The 26,414-nt window shown below is 40.2% G+C and overlaps 1 protein-coding gene across 3 annotated transcripts in view; it reads left to right on the forward strand.

The window, feature by feature from the left end:
* Positions 1-26,414, forward strand: part of LOC120515622 (protein Jumonji-like) — a 269,278-nt gene that overhangs the window by 134,584 nt on the left and 108,280 nt on the right. For all 3 annotated transcript variants that reach the window (XM_039736756.1, XM_039736757.1, XM_039736754.1), the window contains 2 exons: positions 2,776-2,911; positions 19,862-19,994. In XM_039736756.1, the coding sequence (XP_039592690.1) occupies positions 2,776-2,911; positions 19,862-19,994 (269 nt within the window). Of the gene's footprint in view, positions 1-2,775; positions 2,912-19,861; positions 19,995-26,414 lie in introns of those variants that run through there.

Consider the following 26,414-nt stretch of genomic DNA (forward strand, 5'->3'; position numbering starts at 1 on the left):
GGGGGAAATAACTTCGGTTTACGACCAAAGTTGGTTACCTCCAGAGTTTTGGAACGTAATATGGTCGTGAACCGACGTTCCACTGTATTACTGTCAGACAAAATTACAGGCATTTTACGGAAATACAAACCAGTATTACTGAGAGAGATAATTAAAGGCACACAATACAGTGACACATATTACAGCCACATGCAAGGTCCCTTGCCATTTAATATATGTAGACTGTTCCTACTAATGTTTATGCACTACTGTTCTAGCGCCCGTTATTGTAAAGGGCTTAATGTCTAGTGTATGTATATTTATGTAATACATAGATAGATGAATGCAGAACACCTGGTACATTCAAGCTTTGCCATCTGCAGATTCAATTTCTTTGGCATTATTCTTGACACACAGCCCTAAACACCTCCGTGCATCTCCTGTGTAAGGGCTTTGTGTGGAGAGGGGAAGCTGGTCATCTTTCCTATTATTTCTTCACTTCTTCTCTCTTTCTGGCAGTCCTCCTCCTCTGACCTCTGTCTTCCATTCAGAATGTACTAGAAAGTGGCAGTACCACTGGGAGATTTACTTTAAGATCACTTACTTTAACATTGTCCAGGGTTCAGTCCTGGCACAAGACCAAACTGTTTAGTATTTGTGTATATTGTTTCAAGTAGTCCTCTGCCCCATCTCTGGAGCCACCTACTCCAGACTTTCAACCACAAGCCTGCACATTTTAAGTACAAAACCTGTGTATACGCTCTACCCCACTGCATTAAAATGTCTACATATAGTACAGTGTGTAACATTTTGTTACAGTCACAGTGCCGGATTTTCTGTGCTGTGCTCTCCATGCCAGCCACACTGTGCCTCTTTGAGGTTTCTGTTCTATGATAGCAGACCTGCGGCTTTTAGACTTCTGCTCTCTGTCATGCAAGTGCTGCTCCATTTCTAATCTGAGGAGGAAAGCACTTCCATCACCAGATGCAGCTAGCTACAGACACACATGATCTGGAAATAGACCCAGCACATACAGTAACCGATTAGTAAGCAGGTTTTGAGACTTGGTTTTCCATTAATGTGCATACATTTCATTGTTTTTGCAGTAATTTTCTCTTTTCCTTTAACCTTGAATAGCTGACACTGTGTTTGAATGGGTCAGTTGTTCAAGCTTTTCAATGTGTCTGACTTTTCTTATTTGTATATTTCTTCTACATTAATATTTGTTACCTTAAACTCGGTTACCCTGGTGAAGCCGTTTTACCCCAGTTCTTCTACTTAACACATTGTTTTCAAACTCACTTAATTAACTTTAGGGTTTGTGGGCGCGAGACTCTGTCGTGGCAAGTCAAGGACCAATAACTGACTCAATGCAATACCAGCTGCTTTCTCGTTTTGTTTCATTTTAAATTCAAATCTTCCTTTTTAAATAGTGATTGATTGATTGATTAGTTTTTTTTAAATAAAGTAAAACTCGCCAATTCTAACCACCCAATTCCTCCCACGTAACACCAGGTCAAGTTTTGAATGTCCCTAAAGCCGATGTCCTATTACACGACTCTTATTCACTGAGTATGTGAGATTTTCTGCCCGCAGTTGCTGATCTTGTTGCTGGACTGTGTCAGTTTACGTGACTCAAAAATCGCTACACATGTCAAATAAGACAAACTGCATGACAACTTTCCAGCACAGTCGTGCTCATCCCCTTTTTGTGACAGCAAATAACGTGCTGCCTAATGGAGCAGGTGCAGTACAAAGGATTAATGTGTAAGGCGAGTTCAGCTGCAGTCTCTGCCCATTTTTATTTTCTTTTTTCTATTCTGTCATGGCACATAAAACACGGACATCGGAGAAACAAGCATTTCTTCTGCTTTGGTGGTCCAAAACCCACGTGGCTCCTCAACTTCTCGTCTCACTGCGTTATACGCTTTGAAATTTAATTTATTGGTTGTCTGCTGTCATGCGCACCCATCACTTCAACTGAAGACAAAATCAAACTGGAGTGAGTCGCTGGGTGTGCCCGACTAGATGAGTGGAGATCACAGAAGTGCGCTGCCATTTGCCTCCGACTCACTGAGCTCATGTAAATGAAGGCCACGACTCAAAACTGATTGAAAAGTCATCTAATGTGACATGGCCTAAAGTTTTATTGTTTTCCACACTGCTTGCTAATTTATTCTGTGTGTCTGTGGTTCTCTGTGTGAAGTAAAACTCTGTAATGTTTCCGCAAAATTTGCCCTTAGCAAGTTTCCAACTGTGTCCCCGTCCTCTGGTTAAACTATTTTAAATGAAACAGCCAGGGTCCACTGTACTGATTCCTTTATTAATTCTTAAGCCCACCAGTCATGTCACTTCTTAACGTCAGACTGTTTATATGATTCATTTTTGGCATTTTTACAATTTTTTGGATTTAAAAAAATACTGGTTCACGTGAGCATGCAGTAATACTAGGGAATATTTTCTGCATTGTAATATTCTGGAGATAATATGCAAACTCCTAGAAAGTGTATGTTGATTAATTGGGAAAGTCTTTTTAATATATTGCACTACAGGTTCCCAACCACATACAGTATCTACAAACTCTTAAAAAAAAAAAACAAAAAAAAAAAAACTTTTTATTTGGCTCTGGATTACAAATTCTAATTCCATATATTTTATTTTTTATTATAAACTGTCTTTCTCAAAGAAACACTAAAACTTAAAAGCAAAATGAAGTATTTCACTTCAATGTCTGTCCTGATGTAAAGTGAAATAATGCCGCCACACTTAACGTTTTGTTTTTTGGCTTGTCAACAGGATGACAGCGATGGGATTCCTTGGTCAGAGGAGCGGGTTGTGCGTAAGGTCCTCTACTTGTCTCTGAAGGAGTTTAAGAATGCGCAGAAGAGGCAACTAGGCGACGGTGTTGGAGGAGGTACCAAAAATGCAAATGGTGAGTACAAGTCCTTAAAGACCTGCAAATGACGACAAGTTGCATAGCTAACTGTAAAGATTGTATCCAGGTAAAGGAGCTTCAAAAGTTCATAGAGCGGTTATTGTCAGGTGTGCAGAGGACAGCGAAATTGCATGTACTAAGCTAATCAACATCCAACATTTTCTTGCCCCATGATCAGTGAGTATAATAACCTTACCTCAAAACTTCTCAATTAAAACAAGTTATACACAAAATCTGGTTTAGTATTGTTAAGGCCGGCTGCTCAGTATGTTATTTAGTCTGCTTCTCTAGTACCACCTGGGTATCATTTTGTTCAAAGCATACTGTGCGTATGTGTTGTTCCTAAGCCAAAATTCAGATCCTATTTATACAGTTGGGACGTATAAAAAAAAATTCCACTGTAATACCCAGTGGCACAAAATGGGATGTAAATGTAGAATTTCTAAATACATAATCTGGCCTTGTTTTACTTTTCTCACTTTGTACTAAAGCCAGTATAGCGAGCACTGAGAAGCAGAATGCATTCAGGTTGTTTTTGAATTTTCTGCTGAAGAACCGTCTTGAACTGTGATGATGGGAGGTTAATGCCTGCAGGTAGTTTGTTTTTTTTTTTTTGTTTTTTCGATGTTATCAAAGTTATCCTAAAGTAAATATTGGCATTGACTTCTGTTTTCCTCTGTCTTTAATGAAATGCAGCTATGACTACGGTCAATCCTTCTCTTCCTGGGGAAGCTTTTAGTGACTTGTGCCAGTTTTAAAAGAATGCTTCATTCAACAATTATATATGCTTGTAGTTAATTTGCGTATGTATCTTGACAGCCTTACCTCAAAATTCCCAAAGTGTAGTTACCGACACTGTCTGCCATTAGGAGAGCCTATTAAGTTTTCATTAAAACGCAGATGACACTAAGCTGTATATTTATTGGAGTTAAAAGACTTAGACATTTATGCGGACACACACATATATGCATGTGGTTATGCATATGTTTGTGTGTGTGTGTGTAATTAAGAATTCTAATCTGCTAGCTATTCCAGTACACTTGGCATTTCATCTGTTTGCATGTATCCAACTATTTTGTGACTAACTGTAAATTGTTGCATGCCACAAATACGCATGTATTTTTGGAATAGTATTCCACACGCATATATGCCAATCAGATTTAGATCCCTAAAAAAAACAAAACAAATCAAGCCCTTTGTGTGGAATGCAGAATGACACCCATCCGGAGATTGAACTGGGGCTCCAAGAACAACAAAGCAGACCGTCTTTATTAAGGTAAAACAAAACATCTTATTGTTGTTTACCTTTTCTCCGTCTTTTGTTTGTGCTTTAACTGAGAACACTGCATGGGTTTCCTCTGGGTGCTCCGGTTTCCTCCGTCCAGTCCTTAGGCATGCAGGTTAGGTGATTTGGTTATCCTAAAGTAACCCGTGTGTGTGTGTGTATACAACGACATTTATTTCTATAGCACATTTTCATACAAAAAGTAGCTCAAAGTGCTTTACATAATGAAGAATAGAAAAATAAAAGACACAATAAGAAAATAAAATAAGTCAACATTAATTAACATAGAATAAGAGTAAGGTCCAATGGCCAGGGTGGACAGAAAAAACAAAAAAAAAACTCCAGACGGCGGGAGAAAAAAATAAAATCTGTAGGGATTCCAGACCATGAGACCACTCAGTCCCCTCTGGGTATTCTACCTCACATAAATGAAACAGTCCTCTTTGTAGTTAGGGTTTTCACGGAAGGACTTGATGATGATGGTCACGTAGACTTATACTCGCCCTGCATTGGACTGGCATCCCGTCCAGGATTTGTTCCTGCTTTGCACCCATAGATTTCAGTAGACCCCTAAGACCCCCTGTGCAGGACTAAGCAGGTTAGAAAATGATTGACTTAAAGTTTTACTCCCCACACACACACACACTGTGTCTCCGTACTAACATTATGGATCATTGACAGTTGAATTTCTGTTGACTACCATAAATAAAAATGTCAACGGCAAGCACTTTTTGCCTTGTTTTTTAGAGTTTTTTTTTTTTTTTTCCTGTTGCAGGTTCACTGAAAGCTTGGATCACATCCTACAGAAGGATGCAATTCTATGGCAGACTACATTCACCCACACATACAATCTCATGCCGAGTCAGTTTGTGGTGTTAAGTTGAGCCAAGGTGCCCATGTTTAGGGTATATGCAAATATATGATGAAAATATTTTGAAGACAGACATACACTTCAGTAAGGGTTTTTTAAATTAAAAAAGTCATAAAAAAAACTCTCAATGTGATTTTTGAGATCAAAGTCAATAATGAAAACTAGGCAACCTTATTGTCTCTTATTTCTTCACTTTTATTTGCTTTGACCATAGTGAACATGATTCTGATTCATTCATAATCTGCAGTTGGCACTGTGGGATTTAGGCTGGTATGTTTTTGTATTTTATTTCTGTCCATACACCGAGTATGATTTGTAAAATATTAAGAAATGAAGTCTTGAATATACCTAGTAAATTGAATATTTTATATTAAATTGCAGTTTAAAAAGTGTGCAGTTTTTATGAAGTACACAGAAATAATTAGTATTTTATTTATTGAGTGTGTTTGTAGGTTGTATGTCTCCACAGCTTGATTCACATCATCGTGACTAGAGATTAGAGATTCAAGGATTGGCCTAGGGAAAGGTGATTTGTTGTATTTTCAGTCCCTACTAAATGCATTCTGCTGTTTGCAAGGCCTGAAGCACATCAGTTAAGCAGTCCGATTGATCATTTAGAAATATACACTCCAGCTTTCAAAATAATCATTGAAGAACACCGTTACATTTTTATAGCTGTGCTCGTCTAGTAGGATCATTTGTTACTGACACACAAATAATATTATTACATTTTTATTACTTTTTTTTTATTTAAAAAAATATACAGTTGTTGATAATGATAATATTGTGACCAGTAGGGGGCTTGAAGACACAACCTCACAGACACAAGTCCTGATATAAATAAAAGGTTTATCTTCACAAACTACCTTTCGCAAAGGCCTCATAAGTGGCATAAACCAAATGCAGCACAATTTCCAATTTATCTCTCTCTTTCTCTTCTTACACTCCTCCAGGCAAGCTTTTGTCCTCTTCCAGCTGACTCTGACTCACCTGGATGAGGTCGAGTTGCCTCTTTTATCTTGGATCAGGGTCTATTTCCAGTCCTAGGGCATAGCCCAGTGGAAGTACTTTCAGGTCCATCAGACGTCCCAAAAACTCGGGAGTTTAACTCCCCCTGGTGGCCCCCATGAATTACAACAGGGCTGCCTCATGGGACTACAGGTAAATATGTATCAATGCGCATCTCCCCGAGTCCTTCCATTGTACTGGCCTCCCGGCTGAGTAAAGTTCCTTGTTCATTCCCAGTCAGGCCAAGTCCATGTGTGCTTTCCATTACAGTATATATGGTGGTGGTGCTCTCTGTTCTCACTCCAGGCAGTATGGTGCAGTGGTTAAAGCTTTGGACTTCAAACCCTAATGTTGTGGGTTCATACCCCCCTCTGTGACTGTGAGCGAGTCATTTGACCTACCTGTGCTTCAGTTGGGATAACCAAAAGAAACGGAACTAATTGTATCATAAATGTTGTAAGTTGCCTTGGGTAACAAATATTTAAATGTAAAAAAAAAATCCCCTTGGGATTAATAAAGTTTGTCCAATCTAATATTTCTTACAAGAGTCAGTTCTTCTGTTACACTGACCTGTGTGGCATGATCAAGGAGAAAGTAGCCTGAATCTGCCAGCTCCGAGCGGCATATAATTATTATACAGTATCTATTTATATATTATACTAGCAAAATACCCGCGCTTCGCAGCAAAGAAGTAATATGTTAAAGAAGTTATGAAAAAGAAAAGGAAGCATTTTAAAAATAACGTAACATGATTGTCAATGTAATTGTTTTGTCACTGTTATGACACACACACAAACACACACACATATATACGTGTGTGTGTGTGTGTATATATGTACATAAGTAGGTTCCAGTTATGACCGTTGCACGTAGAATTTTGAAATGAAGCCTGCATAACGTTTGTAAGTAAGCTGTAAGGAATGAGCCTGCCAAATTTCAGCCTTCTACCTACACGGGAAGTTGGAGAATTAGTGATGAGTGAGTGAGTGAGGGCTTTGCCTTTTATTAGTATAGATTACTATGTAATATTGAAAAGCAATGTTCACTTAAGTTACATCAGAAGTGCTTGCACTATGTTTAGTTAGTTTCTAATCTGATGATTAAAAATGTAAGCAGATATTTCTATACTTCTGCACTAAATCATCACTAACATGTAATATGGTATTATGCAAGCACAGAAATCCAACTCTAAGGGACATGCAGGTTTCCCCCCAGCCCTGTTTATCCATTTGTTAGGACTACTAAAACATTAACTTTACTACACAAATTCAGGGTTTTAAGTTCAAATGTTTAAGGACAGGCAAAATAAGCTTCGATTTTGGCTTGAAGAATTAACAATAACAATTGAGACCCGGGTTCTTCCCAGGTCCTCCCTTGGAGTTTGCATGCTCTCCCCGTGTCTGCGTGGGTTTTCTCCGGGTACTCCGGTTTCCTCCCACAGTCCAAAGACATGCAGGTTAGGTGCATTGGCGATTCTAAAAATTGTTCCTAGTGTGTGCCTGGTGTGTGTGTGTGTGTGTTTGCCCTGCGGTGAGCTGGCGCCCTGCCCGTGATTTGTTTCCTGCCTTGCGTCCCTGTGTTGGCTGGGATTGGCTCCAGCAGACCCCCCGTGACCCTGTAGTTGGGATATAGCGGGTTAGAAGATGGATGAATTTCTTTACTGCTTTATATATATATATATATATATATATATACACAGACAGGCGGACACGTTAATGTCACCCAACACACATTTATTCACAAAGTCCATTATTTACAAAAGTGCAGCAACCCCAAAAGTCCCCCAAAGTCCTGGCCACAATACACTGCCTGTTTTCTTCTTCAGGCCGCTTCCACTCCTTTCCTCCAAGACCCCTTTTATAGTCACCCGGATGTGCTCCAGGTGCTTCCCTGCAATCTTCCACCGGCACTCCCCAGTGTGGCAGAAGTGCCAGCTGCGTTCCCGGAAGCACTCAGAGTGTCCGTGCTTGTCTTCCCTCCCCGGGCACCTCCGGGTGTGGCCGAAGTGCTGCGGTCCAGGGCTCCCAAGGCACAGGGGCGCCCCCTGGTGGTGATCACGGGCCCTGCAGGGTAGTGCTTCAAAGCTCTGTATCTGTGGCCTCCAAAGGAACCAGAGTGGTCGCCCCCACGTGGTATTAGGTGAGCGTAAGCCCTCTTCTGGTCGTCTTCCAGCCGTCTCCGACAATATATAAATATATATACACACACATATATATATTTTTTGTTCTTTTTTTTTAATATTTTGTATACACTAAGGAAATGTGAAAAAGAAACACCCTGTAGGCATTACAATGTAGACCTTGATATTCAGGTAAGATCCGAGTGTGTTGAGAATATGACCACACACAAGGCACATAGTCACATATCATGGCCATACAGGTGGTGAATGTCATTCCAGGCCTGTTTGACTTTGAGGTGCAACTAATTGATCGCCAGTGACAGGGTTCGGGGTGCATGCCTGTTCATTGTGGTTCCAAACATGCCTGATAAGTGGCTGGCTAGTGGAGCTGCAGAAGCTTCTAGGGCTTGTTGAATGTGGGCAGGCATGATTTTGCTGGAAAACAGATTTCCTGTTTCAAGGTGGACCAACTGGATGATGTCCCTGATTTAAGTTGTGTAGAGTCCAACTCCTGCTCAGTAAACGTTAAGCTTGTATTTAAGCACACTTTTGTTTGTTCAGTTGAAACATCCTAACTCCCCAAGTGCACAGTACACTTCTTTTTGAGCTGTGTTACAACTGTGCAGATCTCAGAGGGGTTGCCTTCATGTTCCTGCCACTGGTGGACTGTAATACCACTGGGTAAAAACAAAGTTCAGCTTGCCTGAAGCACGAGTCAGACTTAAATTCCCATCACATAATAACTGGGCTCCTTATTCCTCTGGTTTTTCCATCTTCGTAAGTTCACAAGCCACTATTAGACAGTCTGCCCTCTGTGAAACTGCCTTCTTTTCTCACCATTCTTAAAGTTTTAATTTCACATCGATTGAGTGCTCATTCAGCTTGTCTGTGAATCTCTCCCATTTGCAGTGAGTTTTCCAAATTGCATTGCGTGTATAGCAGGGGATAACCTATCTTTCATGCAAAAAAAATAAATGGATTTCCTTGCTTTCTAATTTTTCTAACATTTCAGTTAATGGTTGTTTCCTTTGGAGGCATTTGCTCTCGAGAAATGTGTTCTTTTGAAATTGCGGCATATTAAGTAACTAAACAATATAGTAATATGACAGAAAAGGCAATATCCCTCCCATCGTGATTACGGCGGTATAAGAATCACATGAGAAAAATATACTTTAGCTTACATTTACTGACGGTTTACGCGGTTACACACGGGAAGCTGATGACAGACTTATCAAGGTGGGAGTCTTAATCTATGTAGGCTGCCATTTTTCATTACCACGCTGAGAGGATTTTCAGACGGAGGTCCGAATAGCTTCAAAGTGTATTGGCAGTAGGTCCATCCTTATATACTGGTTGCTCCACGTGCAGGGCCCTCTCTGGTCTCCAGACAAGGGCAAGAAAGGACTGAACTCCTCCTCCACAAACTACAGGAATGCATAATGCCTACATGCCGGTTCTCATTCTCCCAAGTAAAGAAGATTTTGTGCTGACAGAAGACAGAAATATACTGTGAATTTCCCCTTGGGATTAATAAAGTATCTGTCCATCCATCCATCCATCCATCCATCCATCCAGTGTTTAGGCTGACTATACAATCCTCCAGTTGTCTTTGGCTATCTAATCCAGTGCTTGGTTGGCAATTCTAAATGCTGAGCCACTGTGTACCATACTTGGTCTGCCCGTTTCAATAAATACATACCAGTGTGCCTACAGACAGTGACATTAAACTTAATCTTATAACAATGGTGAGTTTGTGTACGACACGTTTTCAATAAAGGGGAACATTCTTTTATGTTGGTACACCATAGCTTGGTAGAATGTTTGTTTTACTTTGGCCCATTGTTTATATTTCAGTAATAGATTCTCTGAAGTGTCTGGTGCGTTGTGAGGTCATGCTGTATCGGTCTTTTGCACTAGCCACAAATTACGGTTTAAACAATCATTTTGAAAAAGTTCACCTTAATAAAAGGGTACGCGTCTATCTGATTGCTATGTCTCTGTTGCCCCCACAAACATTTTTAGCAATAAAATGCATTTCATTTCTCATTCAAGTAAATGGAGCGTTGCAAACATTTGTAGTAATGCATTTTAATGCTAACAGTGTTTGAGATGTGCCCTCCGTTGGAATGATAAATGCAACACATTTTATTACTGCACGCATTACAAAGATACATTCCAATAGATGGTGAACTGCAAACATTAACACGTTGCTCACTTAGATTTCAACCCTTCTTAGATAGGAAGCACAGCTAGCAAGTATATATTTGAATATATTTGGACGTAGGTTAAACTTATTAGGTGCTACATGTGTGTTTGTAATTTTTAAGATTTCTTACATTTATACTATTGTTTTTAACCTGATTTTTTGAAATGACATTTTATGTTGCCCAGAGCCACCATGTATGCATGTATGCAGTTTTTTTCATTTTGTACAATTGCTTATCTCTTTTAATAGATTTTATTTTAACTTTATCTGGTATATGATGTAACAACCTAGCTGTTTTACTCGGTAATTTCTTTCTTCTTTATATGAGAACTTTTGATTAAGGTGATAATCTAATCTTGAAGTGGTGTTACAAGCAAAAAAGAAAACCTCCAACCACATACAGTGTTATCAGTGCTGAAAAACATTTTCCAAACCAGTCAAAATATTATTCTTTCACAAAAAGACATTGCAGTGTTCTTCTTTAGGGCACCTGGGACTCAACACATTAACGTATAGCTTTCTTTTCTGGAGCATTTTGTCTGATGCCCCAATCCCAACCTGCTCAGTGCCCTTCACAAAGGCCGACCCATAGTTCATCTGCAATGCTGTATGATGAGATGTTTGTGGCCACCTGGAAGAGCTTTTTTGGACATCCCATTCCACAGCCATGGGTATTACTACAGAGTTGTCCCACTTTGCGACTGTTATAGCCTTCACTCTTCTTTCCAGAAGCTTTTGAAGTGTGTCCATTCTTCCAAAGAGGTCAGGTACTGATGTGGGATGAGAAGACCTGGCTCACAGTTGGTGTTCCACTTCATCTTAAAGGTGTTTATTAGTGTTGAGGTCAGAGCTCTGTGCAGGCCGCTTGAGTTCCTTCATGTCTTTGTGCCCTTATGAACAAAGCTAGGTCCATAGTCTTGCTGGAACAGAAAAGGGTCTTCCTTAAATAATTGCCACAAAGTTGAAAGTGCAGAATTGTCTGAAACATCTTGCACACTGTAGCTTTACCAGTACCCTTCACTGGAGCCAAGGGGCTGAGCCCCAATCCTGCCATTATCTCTCCTTCAGCAACCTTCAGAATAGGCACTATGTAGTCTGGAAGGTAGTAATCTCGTGGCATCTGCCAAACCCAGATTTGTCCATTAGATAATGAAGCGTGATTCAACACAAGTGCATTTCCACTGCTCCACAGTCAAACTGAAGCATGCTTTCCATCACTTTGTCTGTCACCTGGCATTGTGCGGAGCGCTTTTAGGATGCGTATAGCTGCTCAGCCGTGGAAACCCATTTCATGAAGCTCCCAACACATCAGTTCATGTGCTGTTTTTTGGAACTCTGTTACGAGTGGCACAGTAGAGGAGAGATGATTTTATACACTTCGGCCCCTGGCAGCACTGCTCGGTGAGTTTGTGTGGTCTGCCACTTTCTAGTTGAGCTCCTCAATACTTCCACTTCACTATAACAGCACTTACTTTCGACTGTGGCAGATCCAGCAGAGCACAAATTTCACATACCGACTTGGGGCATCCTAGTACAGTGCCACATTTAAAGTCACTGGGCCCTTCAGTGTGATCCCTTCTGTTCGTCAATGGAGATGACGTGGCTGTGTTTTGATTTTATGCACCTGTTAACAGTGAAACACCTGAATCCTTTTATTTTTAAGGGGTAACCACATAATTTTCATTTCACAATTCTTGATCGGAGTAACTAAAATACCACCTGGTATGCCTTTGGTTTTAAACACAATGTTTTAAAAACTAACAATTACCTTTTACAGAAACTAAAATATTGAACAACATGATGCACTGTGCCGTGTGCCATGTGTTGGCTGGGATTGGCTCCAGCAGACCCCCGTGACCCTGTAGTTAGGATATAGCAGGTTGGATGATGGATGGATGGATGGATGGATAATGCACTGTGTACCTGCTGAAAGAAAGGCAACTGAGCTCCGTCAATGCTTACAGTGGATCAGGTTCTCACTGACTGCTACATAAGATGATCAGCACTGCTTACCGCACTCGCCATATTACATTCTTATTCTGAGCGAGTTCAGACACTTCCTTTCTTAGTGTGACCATCTGACACACTCTTATATCTCAGTGCCACTAATTATGCGTTGTTTCCATGCCTGTATTTTTAAGTTCTGACCGACTATGTCATTAGCGCTTGCAAAAAGAGATCCTACTCTGCTGGGCCCTTGAGCAAGGCCCTTAACCTTCAATTGCTCCGGGGCGCTGTACAACGGCTGGCCCTGTGCTCTGACCCCAAGGGGTATGCGAAAAACCAAGTAATTTACTTCGGGATTAATAAAGTTTAAAGAAAAAAAAAAAAAAAGATGAGGAGGACTAGCAAGGAAACACAAAAGGCATTTTGATCTGGAAAGGTCTTGGGTTGCTTTTGTTTTTATAGCACTTGATTTGACTCCGCAGTGCCAAGTTGACTATAGAAGTGACCTACAGCGTGTCAAGCAGGCCCCATAGAAACCCCCCGGTTACTGTGCTTGGGTGTAGGGAGTAGGAAGAGATGACATTTAGGAGGCAGCCATTTTATTAATTTAGTTTTTTTCATAAACTTTTTTTTTTTTATTTTTAATTTATTTATATTTTTTATTGACTTTACCAAAAATACATAACATTCCATTTAATCAAGTCAAAACCTAGAACTAAATTAAACGGTTTTCAAATGTTAACGGTTTTTATTCACAGTATGTATACACTATAACCGCTTGTATAGTCAGATTTAAAGTGAACTGCCTATACAAGTCAGGCCAGGTCAGGTGGCTTTATTGTTGTATTGCAAGTATACAGTACATTGGTTAAAGTACTACGACAAAGAGCACCCCATAGATGTGCACTTTTTAGGCATTTCTAAACCAAATTTAACCACTTTCAGAGTGATGTCTGCCTGTGTATTAAGATTGCTCAGTCTTGGGGACACCAAACTTAGCACAGTTATTATTAGTGTCGTCAATATTCTACAAGTCTGTTAATTTTTGTGACCAAAATCACTCCAGAAGACTTCACAGTGCAAAGATAATGATTGAATTTACTGACATTATAATTATATAGGAAAGGTGTAGTGATGTGGTCAAAATTTCAAAATAAAAGTTTCGTATCCTGAACATTTTTTTTTTGGATTTTATTTTTGCTACTGGAGCGCACATGGTTTAGATGATTTACTCAATGTCGCACAGGGAGTCTGAGCAACAACTGGACTGGCAAATGTGCGTTTTAAAATCCAGCGGCTTAGCTGCTACACTTCATCAAATTATCCTCAAGACTCGGCTGCTGACTTACAAAAGCTGTTAATTCTGACATTGCTGACTACCTGTCACTTCCTGCCCCATATCAGTCTGCCGAGTACCTGACATCTTCTGATACTGGCCTGCTCACTATTCCAAAGCTTCATTATAAACTCTTGGCGAGTGCTCATTAAGCTTGGTGGCTGCTACTTTCTGGAATTCTCTGCCCATGAGGCGCTCTCCTTTTCAGCTACGCCTTATGTTTATTTCATTTTCATTGTAGCTTAAGTCTTGACAATCCTGTGCTTGTTGTTAGTTTGCCTCTACAATATCTCTCTGTCTGTCTATCTCTATGTATGTGTGTGGGTGTGTTTGTAAAAATTTATATACTATCAATATATTGTTTGCCCTTGCTTAAATTTACTGGGAATTTACCATGCATTTAAATGATTTTGTTTTGCTTTCTTTTTTTGCATTTTTTTTGTTTGTTTAAAATCCTCAAAGAATTACTACGGTTTTAGCAAAGTTTCGTTGTTGTCACAGTGAATAAACTGAGACTTTACATAGCACTTTATTTGTTGTTAGATGTTATAAAATTGGCTTTTTACAGAAGCCCAATAAATAATATTAATGCCAAACAACAAACCACCTCTCAAATACACCCCAGAGCGACTAAAAAGAAAAACACCTGACTTGTCTAAAGGTAAAAAGAGCTCTCGCAGTCACACGGCGCATTATAAAGGCGTATTGCTGAATTATTACTAAAATATGGCACAGGTGTAAAGCCTCATGAATCCAGCTTTCTTGGTTCAACTCTAATGCTTGTTTTTTTTTTTTGTCTGTGTGGATTTCTCTTCTTGGGTGTTTGTCTAGCTACTCCTGTTCTTCTTATATATCTCAAATGACATGTAGGTTAAGGGCCTGTCACATTATGCGACTTTTCCAGTGACTTTCATTCGTTGCCTTCATTTACATAATCTTAGCGATTTAGAAGCTGGTGGTGGCTCACTTCGATGAAGCAGACAGCGTAATGTGACGTGCCCAGCTAGTCAATGAATGTTCATCTGGACGTACAAAGCATAAAGCGGCGAGGAGTGAGAAACACTGGTGCTTTGGACCTCACAAGCAGGAGCCAAATTATCTTTCTGATGTCTTGTGTTTTTAGGTACCACAACAGAATGGAAGAAACAAAAGTGCAGAGATTGTGACTGAACTCCCTGTACCTGTTAACCACTTTCATTAGAAAAGTCTCCTCCTCAGTAGAAGTAACATGGCCAGTCATTTTTTTTTTCCTGCTCTATCTCCACCATGCTAGATGACCACTGTTGTAAGATCCGCTGCTTTCTTCTTCCTCCTAGCTGTAATCTATCCCCTTTTTTCTGATTCATTACCTGTGAAAGGTTTATAGATGTTTCAAGCACTCCTTCTCAGACCCATGGCTCGTCAGAGCTGCAGTAATTAGAGCTTGTTGCTCCCACCAGCACTCGAGTATATCGTGACACCTGTTTCAATATGGTAAGTTGGTGCTTTAGCAGTACCAATTGAATTGAAAACCAGTGCTACAATTGGCTTTACTGGTTAGAGAATGCAACTTGCTAAATTAAGTGTGTGCGCGAAACACGTAACCTGCGGTCCAAGCCTACTTTCACATGCAGCGATCTCTATGTTGTGCGCTGTCAACTTTCTCTCCTCATGTCATTATACAGATAGTGACTATCAGTTTTGTGAAAGTGTTAAGTAAATAGTTTTTAATGAGATTTTTAAATCCCCTGCGTTTGACAAAAGTCATTTTTGTTTTCTTTTGTATTTTTGTTCCTTCATGTGCTCATGCCATACAATATGCGATACAAGGCCACATTTCTTTTAGCCAGCATTCTGTATCACGAAATTCAATACAATGAAATATTGTCTCATACCTAATTGCAAATAAACATAGCAGTGCAAGGAGTCATAGCAGCTTTGCCACCTTTTCTTCCAAATTTTGAAATACAGTTAATATTTTCTTTTCTTTTTGGTTTCCCTGCTCCATCTTTTCCTACCAATTTTCTGGATTTTAAAATTCTTTGCCTGGCAGCATCTTAATCCCACATTCAATGGTTTTGAAGAAGCTACGGCCAGAGAAGTACAGAGCAAAGCCAAACTGTTGGCCCCAGCTCTTTTCCGCCAAGTAGTGATTAGTCCCTGTTTTCACGTCTCCTAATGTGAGTGTTCTTATTGCCGATGGATGTTGTGTTTTAGGAGTTGATGAAGAAATTGCTAAAACTGAGAGAACACACAATAACAAGCAGTGACTATTTTGAGATGTTTCTCTTCATAATATGGCAGTTTCAATGTTCCATATAGCCTTGTTTAGATCGAAGATTACGCTAAGTGATAATTATAGCACACTTACACTTATGGATCTGTACAGGATGAAATTTCAAAATTTCTCCTTTGCCAGCATCTCTTAGCATAATGTACCTAAAAAAAAAATTCTGAAACTAGCTTACTTTTACAAAGCCTAATGGGGTTCTCAGGTTTGCTTATTATTTCAGTGTACACATTGAAAGGGATTTTTAGCATTGAACATTGTGTTTTTGTTTTTCTCCATGTTCTTTTATTATTTTAACTATGTTACATTTGTATATATGTAGTAAAAAGATTACGCTTAATTATAGGATGCACTCTGGACATCATAGCAAAGGAGAGAATTGAAATAAAACTGCGTGCCATTAGGAACAATGCTGCACATCCTCTCTCTGACACACCAGTGCTGAATACTTTCAGCCAATAAATTATTCAGCAGAAGTGTGTGTGACAGGAAACGCTGTGGGGGCTCCTTTATACTAACAGAAACACGGCTGCATAATGCCTCAAGTCAGAACCTGCCTTTTGAAATTTTTATATGCTGCTGGTGTGTATAATTTAGATAGATAGATAGATGCTTTATTAATCCCAAGGGGAAATTCACACACTCCAGCAGCAGCATACTGATAAAAACAATATTAAAGAGTAATAAAAATGCAGGTAAAACGGACAATAACTTTGTATAATGTTAACGTTTCCCCACCCAGGTGGAACTGAAGAGTCGTATAATGTGGGGTCTCCTCAGTCTGTCACTGGAGCAGGATGGTGACAGCAGTCTGTCTCTGAAGCTGCTCCTCTGTCTGGAGATGATCCTGTTCAGTGGATGCAGTGGATTCTCCATGATTGACAGGAGTCTGCTCAGCGCCCGTCGCTCTGTCACGAATGTCAAAACTGTCCAGCTCTGTGCCTACAATAGAACCTGCCTTCCTCACCAGTTTGTCCAGGCGTGAGGCATCCCTCTTCTTTATGCTGCCTCCCCAGCACATCACCGTGTAGAAGAGGGCACTTGCCACAACTGTCTGATAGAACATCTGCAGCATCTTATTGCAGATGTTGAAGGACGCCAAACTTCTAAGGAAGTATAGTCGGCTCTGTCCTCTCTTACACAGAGCTTCAGTATTGGCAGTCCAGTCCAGTTTATCATCCAGCTGCACTCCCAGGTATTTATAGGTCTGCACCCTCTGCACAATCACCTCTGATGATTACAGGGTCCATGAGGGGCCTGGGCCTCCTAAAATCCACCACCAGCTCCTTGGCTTTGCTGGTGTTCAGGTGTAGGTGGTTTGAGTTGCACCATTTAACAAAGTCCTTGATTAGGTTCCTATACTCCTCCTCCTGCCCACTCCTGATGCAGCCCACCATAGCCGTGTCGCCAGCGAACTTTTGCATGTGGCAGGACTCCGAAGTCTGATGTATGTTGGCTGAACAGGACCGGAGAAAGTCCAGTCCCCTGTGGCGCTCCTGTGCTACTGACCACAATGTCAGACCTGTAGTGCCCGAGACGCACATACTGAGGTCTGTCTGTAAGATAGGTGGGTTTGGATTGGGTGTATGTGTTAAAGTGAGACTTAGCCTTGTGAAGTATGTAAATTGCAGGTTGTCTAAATCAACTAAGCTGTCCAGCTACCCACACTTGCACGATCAAAGAGCAGTACTAAAAAACATTTTATGTAACTACAGATGGTAGGAACTCGTCCCTTTTAGTAAAATAAGTGGATTCAGTTGTAGTTGTAATGCATCAGCCCACGTGTCAAAACTAATCAACCTATGGGTGATTATTTGAGTTTCCAGTGACCACTCATTACTTGTTTTTTTGAAAAGTCAAACTGGTTTTAGTTTGGATGGGAATAATAACTCTAGCAATTGATCTGGTATAAATTTTTTTCAAGTGATAAAAGTAAAATATTCACGAGACGTCTTGCAACGAGGACGTGTTCTCATAACTGCTTTTGAGTTGACATTTGAGGTTGGTATAAGAAACCACCTGCATCTGTCCAAAGCTTGTGTTGGCGTGGTTCAGATTGTAGCAGAATGTTACTTGTAGGTACAAAGAACCTAAAATTTAAGGACTCTGTGTGATTTTCATAATTGTTGTGCTACGTTCTGGATATGAAATGGGCCCGTTGCTCTTGCATCAATTCTTATGAAAGTATTTGAATGGCTTCTTGTTACCCATCTGTTAGTGCTCCTCTTTCTGACCCAAGTATGTCTGCCCATAGGGTAAAAAGGTCTCTGACGATGTCATAAATATGAGCTTTCACTTTGTGCCGGGCGGGAGTTCTTAATCATTTTTGTCATAACTCAGTCTTGCCTTTTTTTTTTTTTTGTGTCCTGGAGACCCATTCCTTGCTGAATACCTGAATGATCGTCACTGCACTTTCTCTCCTGGATAATCGTGGATGTGCATTAGACCAATGTCATTGGCTTATTCAACCCATGACGACCTGCCCCATCCCAGTTCGCAAACCATATGGAAACCATTACCATTACAATAGTAACTTGTCACCCAACAGCAGCAACCCATAGTTTAAGAAACCCTGTGCTAGAGCATTTTGATTGTAAAGAAATTTAAACCAGAACACTGTTTGTAGATTTCAGTTCAGCGTTTACCACCATTGTACCTGAACTGTTGTTAATTTATTTGAGTGTTATTGAGTTTTTCCCATCTGTAATCAGTTTTTTTGTTCAGCAGGAAACTGTATGTTCTCATGGGTTCCACCCTCTCGGACCGTCTCTGTATCATAGGTGCCCCTCAAGGCTGTGTACATCAAACTCCATTCCTTGTTCACCAATGGCTGTAGGCCCATTGACCCTTCAGTAAAATTTGTTACATTTGCTGATGACACCACCATTAATGGGTTAATTACTAATGGTAATGAAACAGCATATAGAAAGCAGGTGACTTTTGTCTTAATGTGCTGAAATAACCAGGTATTCAATACCACAAAGACAGTGGAAATTGTCATTGACTTTTGCAAAAACTGCCACTAGAAATTAATGATTCTGCAGTCAATGTGACAGAATCCTTCAGATTTTTAGGCACAACTGTCACAAACATTCTCACCTGGGATGTTAACACCACTTCCTTCACTAAGGTGGCCCAGCAGCTGCTTTTTGTGCCAATGAAGGAAATTAAACATTTCCCAGTCCATACTACAATTCTCCAAAGCCAAGACTGAAAAGTTGCTCACATTTTCCATTGCTGTCTGGTTTGTTTCAGCAACTGCCTACTCCAAAAGTAAAGTGCAGCGTGTTGTGAGGTCTGCTGAGAAAATAATTGGCTCTGCTCTTCCACCTGTTGCAGACCAGTGTGCATCTTGTGTCGTAAACCGTGTCAAGGGAGGGGATCACCACAGACTCCTCTCACCCAGGTCATCACTTGCTCCAAGTACTCCCCTCTGGTTAACGTTTTAGGTCAATTAAAGCTAAAACTAACAGAAGTCTTAAGCACTAATTTCCCAGAACCATGACCCTTGTAAACTAGTAATTTAGCCTGACCTCCTCACTTAATTGTATTTTCCTTCATGTACTGTAAGAAGGGCTGTGTGTGTGAAGTACAGTATATAAACATGTATGTATGTGTGAGTGCATACACACTATATACACATGACTTCATTTGCACAACAGTTTATGATGTATGTTGTTTGTATGTGATGTTGTGTTCTGTTACAAGCAGCTCCAGAGCTACCAGGTTAAATTCCTATACATTAAGTTCTGCTGATTTAAAACAATATTTTTTTTCTAAAATGTATGTAAACGGTGTAGATACAGTCTTTTTTTTTCCCTTATGCTGTCTTTTGTCTTTATGATCTCTACCTTAAACACACAGTTCATTCTTTTCATTTATCTCCCCTGATTGCTTCTCTTTCAGGTTCATTGACTAATCTCCAGTTAAATGGGTCAGGCCCTTCATCAGGAAATGAGAAAGATGATGCTTCACAAGGGTCCTCGCGCTTGAATGATGCCAGTTCGACCGACTCTGAAGATGGACCTGTCAGAAAGCGGTAAGGTTTACATCAGTGCAGCTAATCAGCTAATAAAAAAAATCAACTGCTTAATCTACAATTTGGGCGATACACACAGTGGGCCAAGTCGTTCTTCACAAGGCAGTGTGCTAGCCTTTGTAAATAACTACGGCAGAAATTAGTTAAGGATTCAGTATATTTATATGGCAGTTGGTGCAGTAAATGCGAGTCTTTTGTATAATGAAATTCAAGTGTACATCAAAGACATTTTCTCACTTTGTAATTTTTCCTGATCGCAACCTATTCAAGTCTAATGCGGGCTCCACCTTTCACAGTTGTTGCCCCTTCCTGATGCAGGGCTGCCAATGGATTTAATTGCTACCGTTTGAAAGCAAATGTCTCTAATTTGAGATTTGAAGTTTCCCCTTCAATATCGTAGAAGAAAAAAATGCAGAGCGCAGTAAGTGTTGTGGACCCCTCTGTATCCTGTTTAATGATTATAACAAACAGCAAATGGTTGCCTGCAGTGAAACAAAGGGGATGACACCATCATCCAATATATTGCCCTCTAGGTTTGGTAAGGAGTAGTTCTGGGGAAAGATCTGTCTTGGTCCCGGAGTGAATGCTGAATACTGGGGTTGATTCTGTTTATTATATGGCTGGCAGAGTGGAAGGTGTTGGTGGGTGTTGAGGTGGGGTGGTCAGTGGACTGAAGTTGCAGAAGTGAGGTCACCTGCTTCTCCTGTGCTTTGTCTTCTCCACTTTGGAAGGAAGATGAGAGCATGTCATCTACCGAGTCACCCTGCCTTCTTGAACACAGAATGGCCACCTCAGTCTTCCAAGATGACAATTGAACTCTGTTGTGAGTGACGCAACAGAGGAGAGACAATTTGTACCTGCTATCACTTCAGCATTCTGTGGCTCTGGTTATTGAGTTTGTATGGTCTGCTATTACTTGCTACTTCATGCTGCCACATCACAAATATCACAGTTGACCGGGGCACATCTGGTACAGCAGAAATTTCATGTAATGACGTGTGACAAAGGTGGCATCCTTATCACCATGTCACATTTAAAGTCACAGAGCTCATTATTGTGACCCATTCTACTGCTAGTGTTTGGCCGTGGAGATTGTGTGGCTATGTTAACAACGGGTACAGCTGAAACACTAGAACTCCTCGACCATTGCAAGTGGTTGGTGTCCACGTACTTTTGGCCATATAGTGTTAGTCGTCACATTGCAGATATCATCAGAATGCATTAGGGGAAAAAAATAAGAGTCTTGTGATTGACTAAAGGAGCTGCGTGGGCAGTTTGGTAGTGCCTTTTTGGTGTTTTGTAATAGCGAGACAGAATGTTTTTATTTCTTCATTCCAGCCATATTGTGACAGAATAATATGTTTAATGACTTAAATTAAAATTCATTACTTATTTAGAATTCAGATTTTTCTCTCCTCTTTACCTCAAAATGAATATAACAAAAAGTTTTTAAAATGCTCAAAAATGGTGGATTGGTGAAATCAAATTACATACCTTATAATTGTAGGACTTTTTTTCCTCCTGTTACTTGCGCAGTGCAAGTGTTGTTTTTAGTCACCCTTTGTGTTTTGGCACAGCTGAACAAAAGTCACTATAAGCAAATATGGATGTGATAGTAATGCCTTCTGTTCTCGTTACTGAATAAAAAACACATCTTTCATTTTGTTCATCGCTCATACAGTCTGTGATGTTTCATTTATTGTTTCATGCAGTTGCCTGTTCTGTTTCAGTATCGGTTGTCTTGTGATCCTTGCATTTAATCTTTTTCAAGCAGAGCACTGTTTTTAAAAGGTGACTTGTCAATTAAAGTCCATTATCCTACTTCCTGCTTCCTGCCAACTGGTGCTACAGCAGTGAAAATCAGAAAGCTGCCATTCAGACGGATTCCTTTGGAACATTAGACAAACTTGATGATAGGCTGCAAAGCGTTAATATAAATACATCCTGGGAAAAAATCGTGCTAAACATGATACCTCCTACAACCAGCCTAGAAATCAAAGGCCTTATTATTTCTGTGTGGTGGTTCCTCCTGAATTACTGTGATGACTTCCACTACAGGAAAAGAACACTCAAGTATCAAGTTTCCCCACAGAACCTTTCCATTTGACGCCATAAACTTGTGGTTACCATTACAAGCTCTGTGGGGTAAGGCCTTTCCATGCTGAATTGTAGTACCAGTCAGGCAGCATGCCTGAAAGTAGCAGCTGAAAGATTTCCTTCTGCTCACAGTTTTGATTTGTTGTCACCAAAAAATAATAAAAAAATATGACAGTGACTGGGTGCAAATATAAAAAAAAAAAATAAATAGGTGCACATATTGTGTGTGTGTAAGGAGATACTGATATAGATGTATTTGTGTATGTGTCTTAATATATATAATATAAAATTAGTATATTTTGAATGGTGTATTTAAAAAAAAAAACTGATTCACTCCTAACAAACAAGTGATATTAATTTAAAAATAGCACTGGGTAGCAAAGCTTAACTTTTTTTTTTTTTTCATTTTTGGGCCACATGAGTCAATAAAGTTGAATCTTGCCGTGTTTTTTGTGTTCAGTTCAAATATCTAATCATCCTTCTATCACACAAGGATTTTTAGTGATGCAGAATTACAATACATTTACACTAAACATAATGCTGAGAGTGTCTTACCTACAAGCTAGGAGTCCACAGGGTTCTGCTGCACTTGGCTTCAGGAATATCCCATTTAGGGGGTCCGGCAGTAGTCAGCAAGCATACTGGGACTTTACTGGCCTCTGTATCGCGTTTCAATTTCAGAAGTGTTCCGCTGAACCCTTTCGCCGTGCTCATCGCTGACCACTCCAAGATTTCCAGGGAAAGCCTGGAAAAGTTATAAAATGTTCACAGACAGCAATAAAAACCATTTAATACCAAATTTAACTTTAAAAAACTTGTATACCTTAGTAAAGGTTTGTATGCTAAATACTAGGAAGCGTGTGGACCTCCAGTAATCACATAAAGGTGGTTCATGTAGAGCAAGTTGAACGTTTCCATTGTGATTTTTTGTTTTCTGTATGAGCACATCACAGATTTCACTTTCTTAAGTAGTGCTCCTCAGCCAGGCATTGATTTAAGGATGTGACAGCCTCCCGATTTGTTGGCATACATTTCTCTTTCATTGTCATTCTTGCATTCTGTATTGTTTAGTATGTGTGGCATGTCTGAGCCGTAGTATGAGCCATCTGCTTAATGGCTCTATAATTCAGGCCTACTCTCATCATTCTTTGCCACTGAAATGACACCTTTGTTTGGCTTAATGTTTGTTGATGTCTCCGCTGGAGTACTTTGTGCACTGTCACTGCGCTTAGCACTGTGTTTTGCTATCGTAATGATCAGCTTCTTGTGAGGACAGGAGCACACATCAGTTTGTGTAGGTATGTGTCTGTGTTTGTCGTGGATGAATGCTGCATCCTGTACTTAATGCCCAGCAGATGGCTGTGCTGCTGTTCTTCCTTTGAGTGGCCTCAGCAGTGTGCTTCATGCTTAGTAGATGTCTCTGCTGTCCTTTTCCTTTCTTCCATGTCACCCTCTTGAACCATGCAAACCCTGATAACTTTGCAGAGGCTTCTGCTATCCAGATTTTTTTGCTTCACTAGCATGTGTCACAACATAAGCTTTTTCTGAAGACCAAAGTCATGACATTGCATGGCTGATGGACACAACTCTTAGCAGCTAATATGTAATTCTAGTCATGTTACCTGTTGAAAACAGGTAATGGGATAATTTAAAAATATTGCACAATGTGTTGCCTCCATGCCGTTCCTCAGTGTACGTGTGTTTCTGAACCTCTCTTGACCAGTGCTCCCTCTCTTGAGTGCATTCCCATAAAGACGGCTTCTCAGACTGATTTACTAGGCACCATTTTCATCTTTTGCCCTGTTTTTTTTTTCCCACTGGCCATCTTTGAAGGTGACTCGCCCAGCACACCTCCTTGTGTTTGTCACTCTCGTAATTCATCTTTTGTTTGCAACACCAAAGCAAGCTTTACCAATCAGACTGCTCTGAGGGACTGGCCACACACATCTTAGTTTAGACACGGCAGACACGGCCTAAAATAAACCGCACAACTGATTGAAAAATTCAGAGTACACATCTGAAATTGTTATGACAAAGTACTCTTAAACACCCTTAAGTTGACCTGTGACAAAATGTTTGTGGAGCAGTGCTATGTTATCGGTCTGCTGCACTTGGTACATTACCTCATGACCTTTACTTTTACTACAGTCATATCAACACATTTTAAAATATTTTTTAAATACTAAAAGTATAAAACTGAGCAGCATGCAGGGTGCTTAATAACTGCTAATGCCTCAAGAATGTGGAGGAACCAGAAAATGGAGCATTCCAGATTATGGAAAAAGAGATTGCAGTTTTAGAACACAGTGGAGGTGAGGTAAAGCCAAAAAAGCCTTAGCGCCAGCAAAATAGAATGGGCTCTTATTTATTTCTGTTTTTTTAAATTGCTTGACTTGTTGGATCTATTTCTTAATGCCTAAACTTTGACATTGTTAGGTCTTTTTGCAACATACACTGGAAACCTGACCTCGGAGAATACCATCGGTGTTTGATTTCAGAGCATGCAAGTGATGTTTGTGGGGCTGGCCTCTCTTCAGTTTTTTTAGTCTGTGGCCTTGGGTACATTTCCAGAACACAATTCTAAGGATGAATGAGTGAACGTTTGAATGAATCGAGTGTTAACTTTGAAGCTGTGGGTATTTATAAAATATAGAAACTTACAAAAATGTGCCTTTGTCTATTCCGTTTTTTCATTATAGTCAAACCTTTAGACTTGCCAGTGCTCTACTGACACACATCCAACTTCTCAATCATTTTTCACTCTATTTTTCTGAAGCAGATACCATTATAGTTTCCATAAATATAAAGTAGAAAGTTTTGTTTTGTTTTGTTTTGTATACTCTGTGAAGCTGGCATCGGGTGAGTGGACTTTTGTGTTAATTACTGTTCCTTGTGATGCCCTGCCACAGATGTGTTTACAAGTTATTACAAGTGCTGCTGGGACATTTTCCAGCAGCACGCCACCCTGCATTTGAATAAACCGATGGGTGTATGAAGTTTATTGCTCAAACACGATGATAATGTAGGTGTCAGTTGTTGATCTGCGTTGAAACATGTAGCCTTCGAATAAGTCAAGTGGGCTTTATTATCCTACTATCTATACACATACCTTGGTGCATTGTACAGTGGTGTGAATTACATTTCACAGGGGGACAGTACAATGTTTTGACACCGTGGCTGTTTGTTTGTCTGTCCAGGATTTTAAATCACCGGTAGCTCGCAAACCGTTTGACCTATTGACCTGAAATTTGGTACAAACATACTATGTGACATCTACTATCCGCTTTCAGGGTGATGATTGACCTCTAAGGTTTTATTCTTTTTATTTTTATTTTATTGTAGAATCAACTCTCGGCAGCAGCCAGCAGGGCGGCCGTGCGGTGCATGTGTACGGGCGCCATTCTCTTTCCCTACCACCTTCGCTGTCATTTCTCCTACCTCTTCATATCTTAAATCATTCTTGAGGCAGATTAAAGACTTAAGTTCCAGCTTAAGTGAAAAATTATAGAAAACGTGCAAGTCATTGCAACACAAACACTGACTTAATCAGCTTTAACATGAAAAGATGCTGACAAAAGAAGAGGAGCGACAGGCCACTAGAGTGGAGAAAAGAAGAGCTGCTCAGGAACTAGCAAGCGCATCAGCCTCTGAGCAAACGAATGCTAAACGTACAGAGAAAGAGGATAAAAACTAGGAATGGTCAAGTCAAGGGTATTCACTACACGTTATCTGCAGTGCGCTGTTACTGGTATGACAATAATGCAATACAGGGAATGGGCAATTTTACATAATAGAATCTAGAACAGGGGTCGACATCTGTACAAATGAACTTCATATTGACAAACCCCAGTCTGTGATGATAAGGCTGTATTGGAGATGTATAATGGACAGGGAACACTGACCAGTAATTGGACAAGACCCTAAGATAAAGGTGCACACACAGGGACAGAGGGTGACATTTTTGTTCAGGAGTTAAACTGCTTGTGTGAAGAAACTGTTTTTTTTTTTTGTGGTTGTGTTGGTCCATAGCGTCTGATAACCTTTCGCTAGATGGAAGCAGGGATAGAGATGGCGGGAGGGGTTGTAAGGATCCCCCCCTCAATGCTGCAGTGCTTTATGAACATGTCCCATATTGAAAGTCTCTGCAGTGAACATGATATATGCTATATGGACTTGCAGCCTGGCGTGTGACACTTCCTATACCTGACAGTCATGCGTCGGGTCTGGATGCTTAAAATGGTGCGCCTATTGTGGTGGGAATGTGGCTAAGAAGGCTTGTCCTCTTCATTTGGTGCAGAAAGTGGAATCAGTGCTGTGCTTTCT

Source organism: Polypterus senegalus, chromosome 15 (assembly GCF_016835505.1).
Source record: "Polypterus senegalus isolate Bchr_013 chromosome 15, ASM1683550v1, whole genome shotgun sequence".
Taxonomy (NCBI): Eukaryota; Metazoa; Chordata; class Cladistia; order Polypteriformes; family Polypteridae; genus Polypterus; species Polypterus senegalus.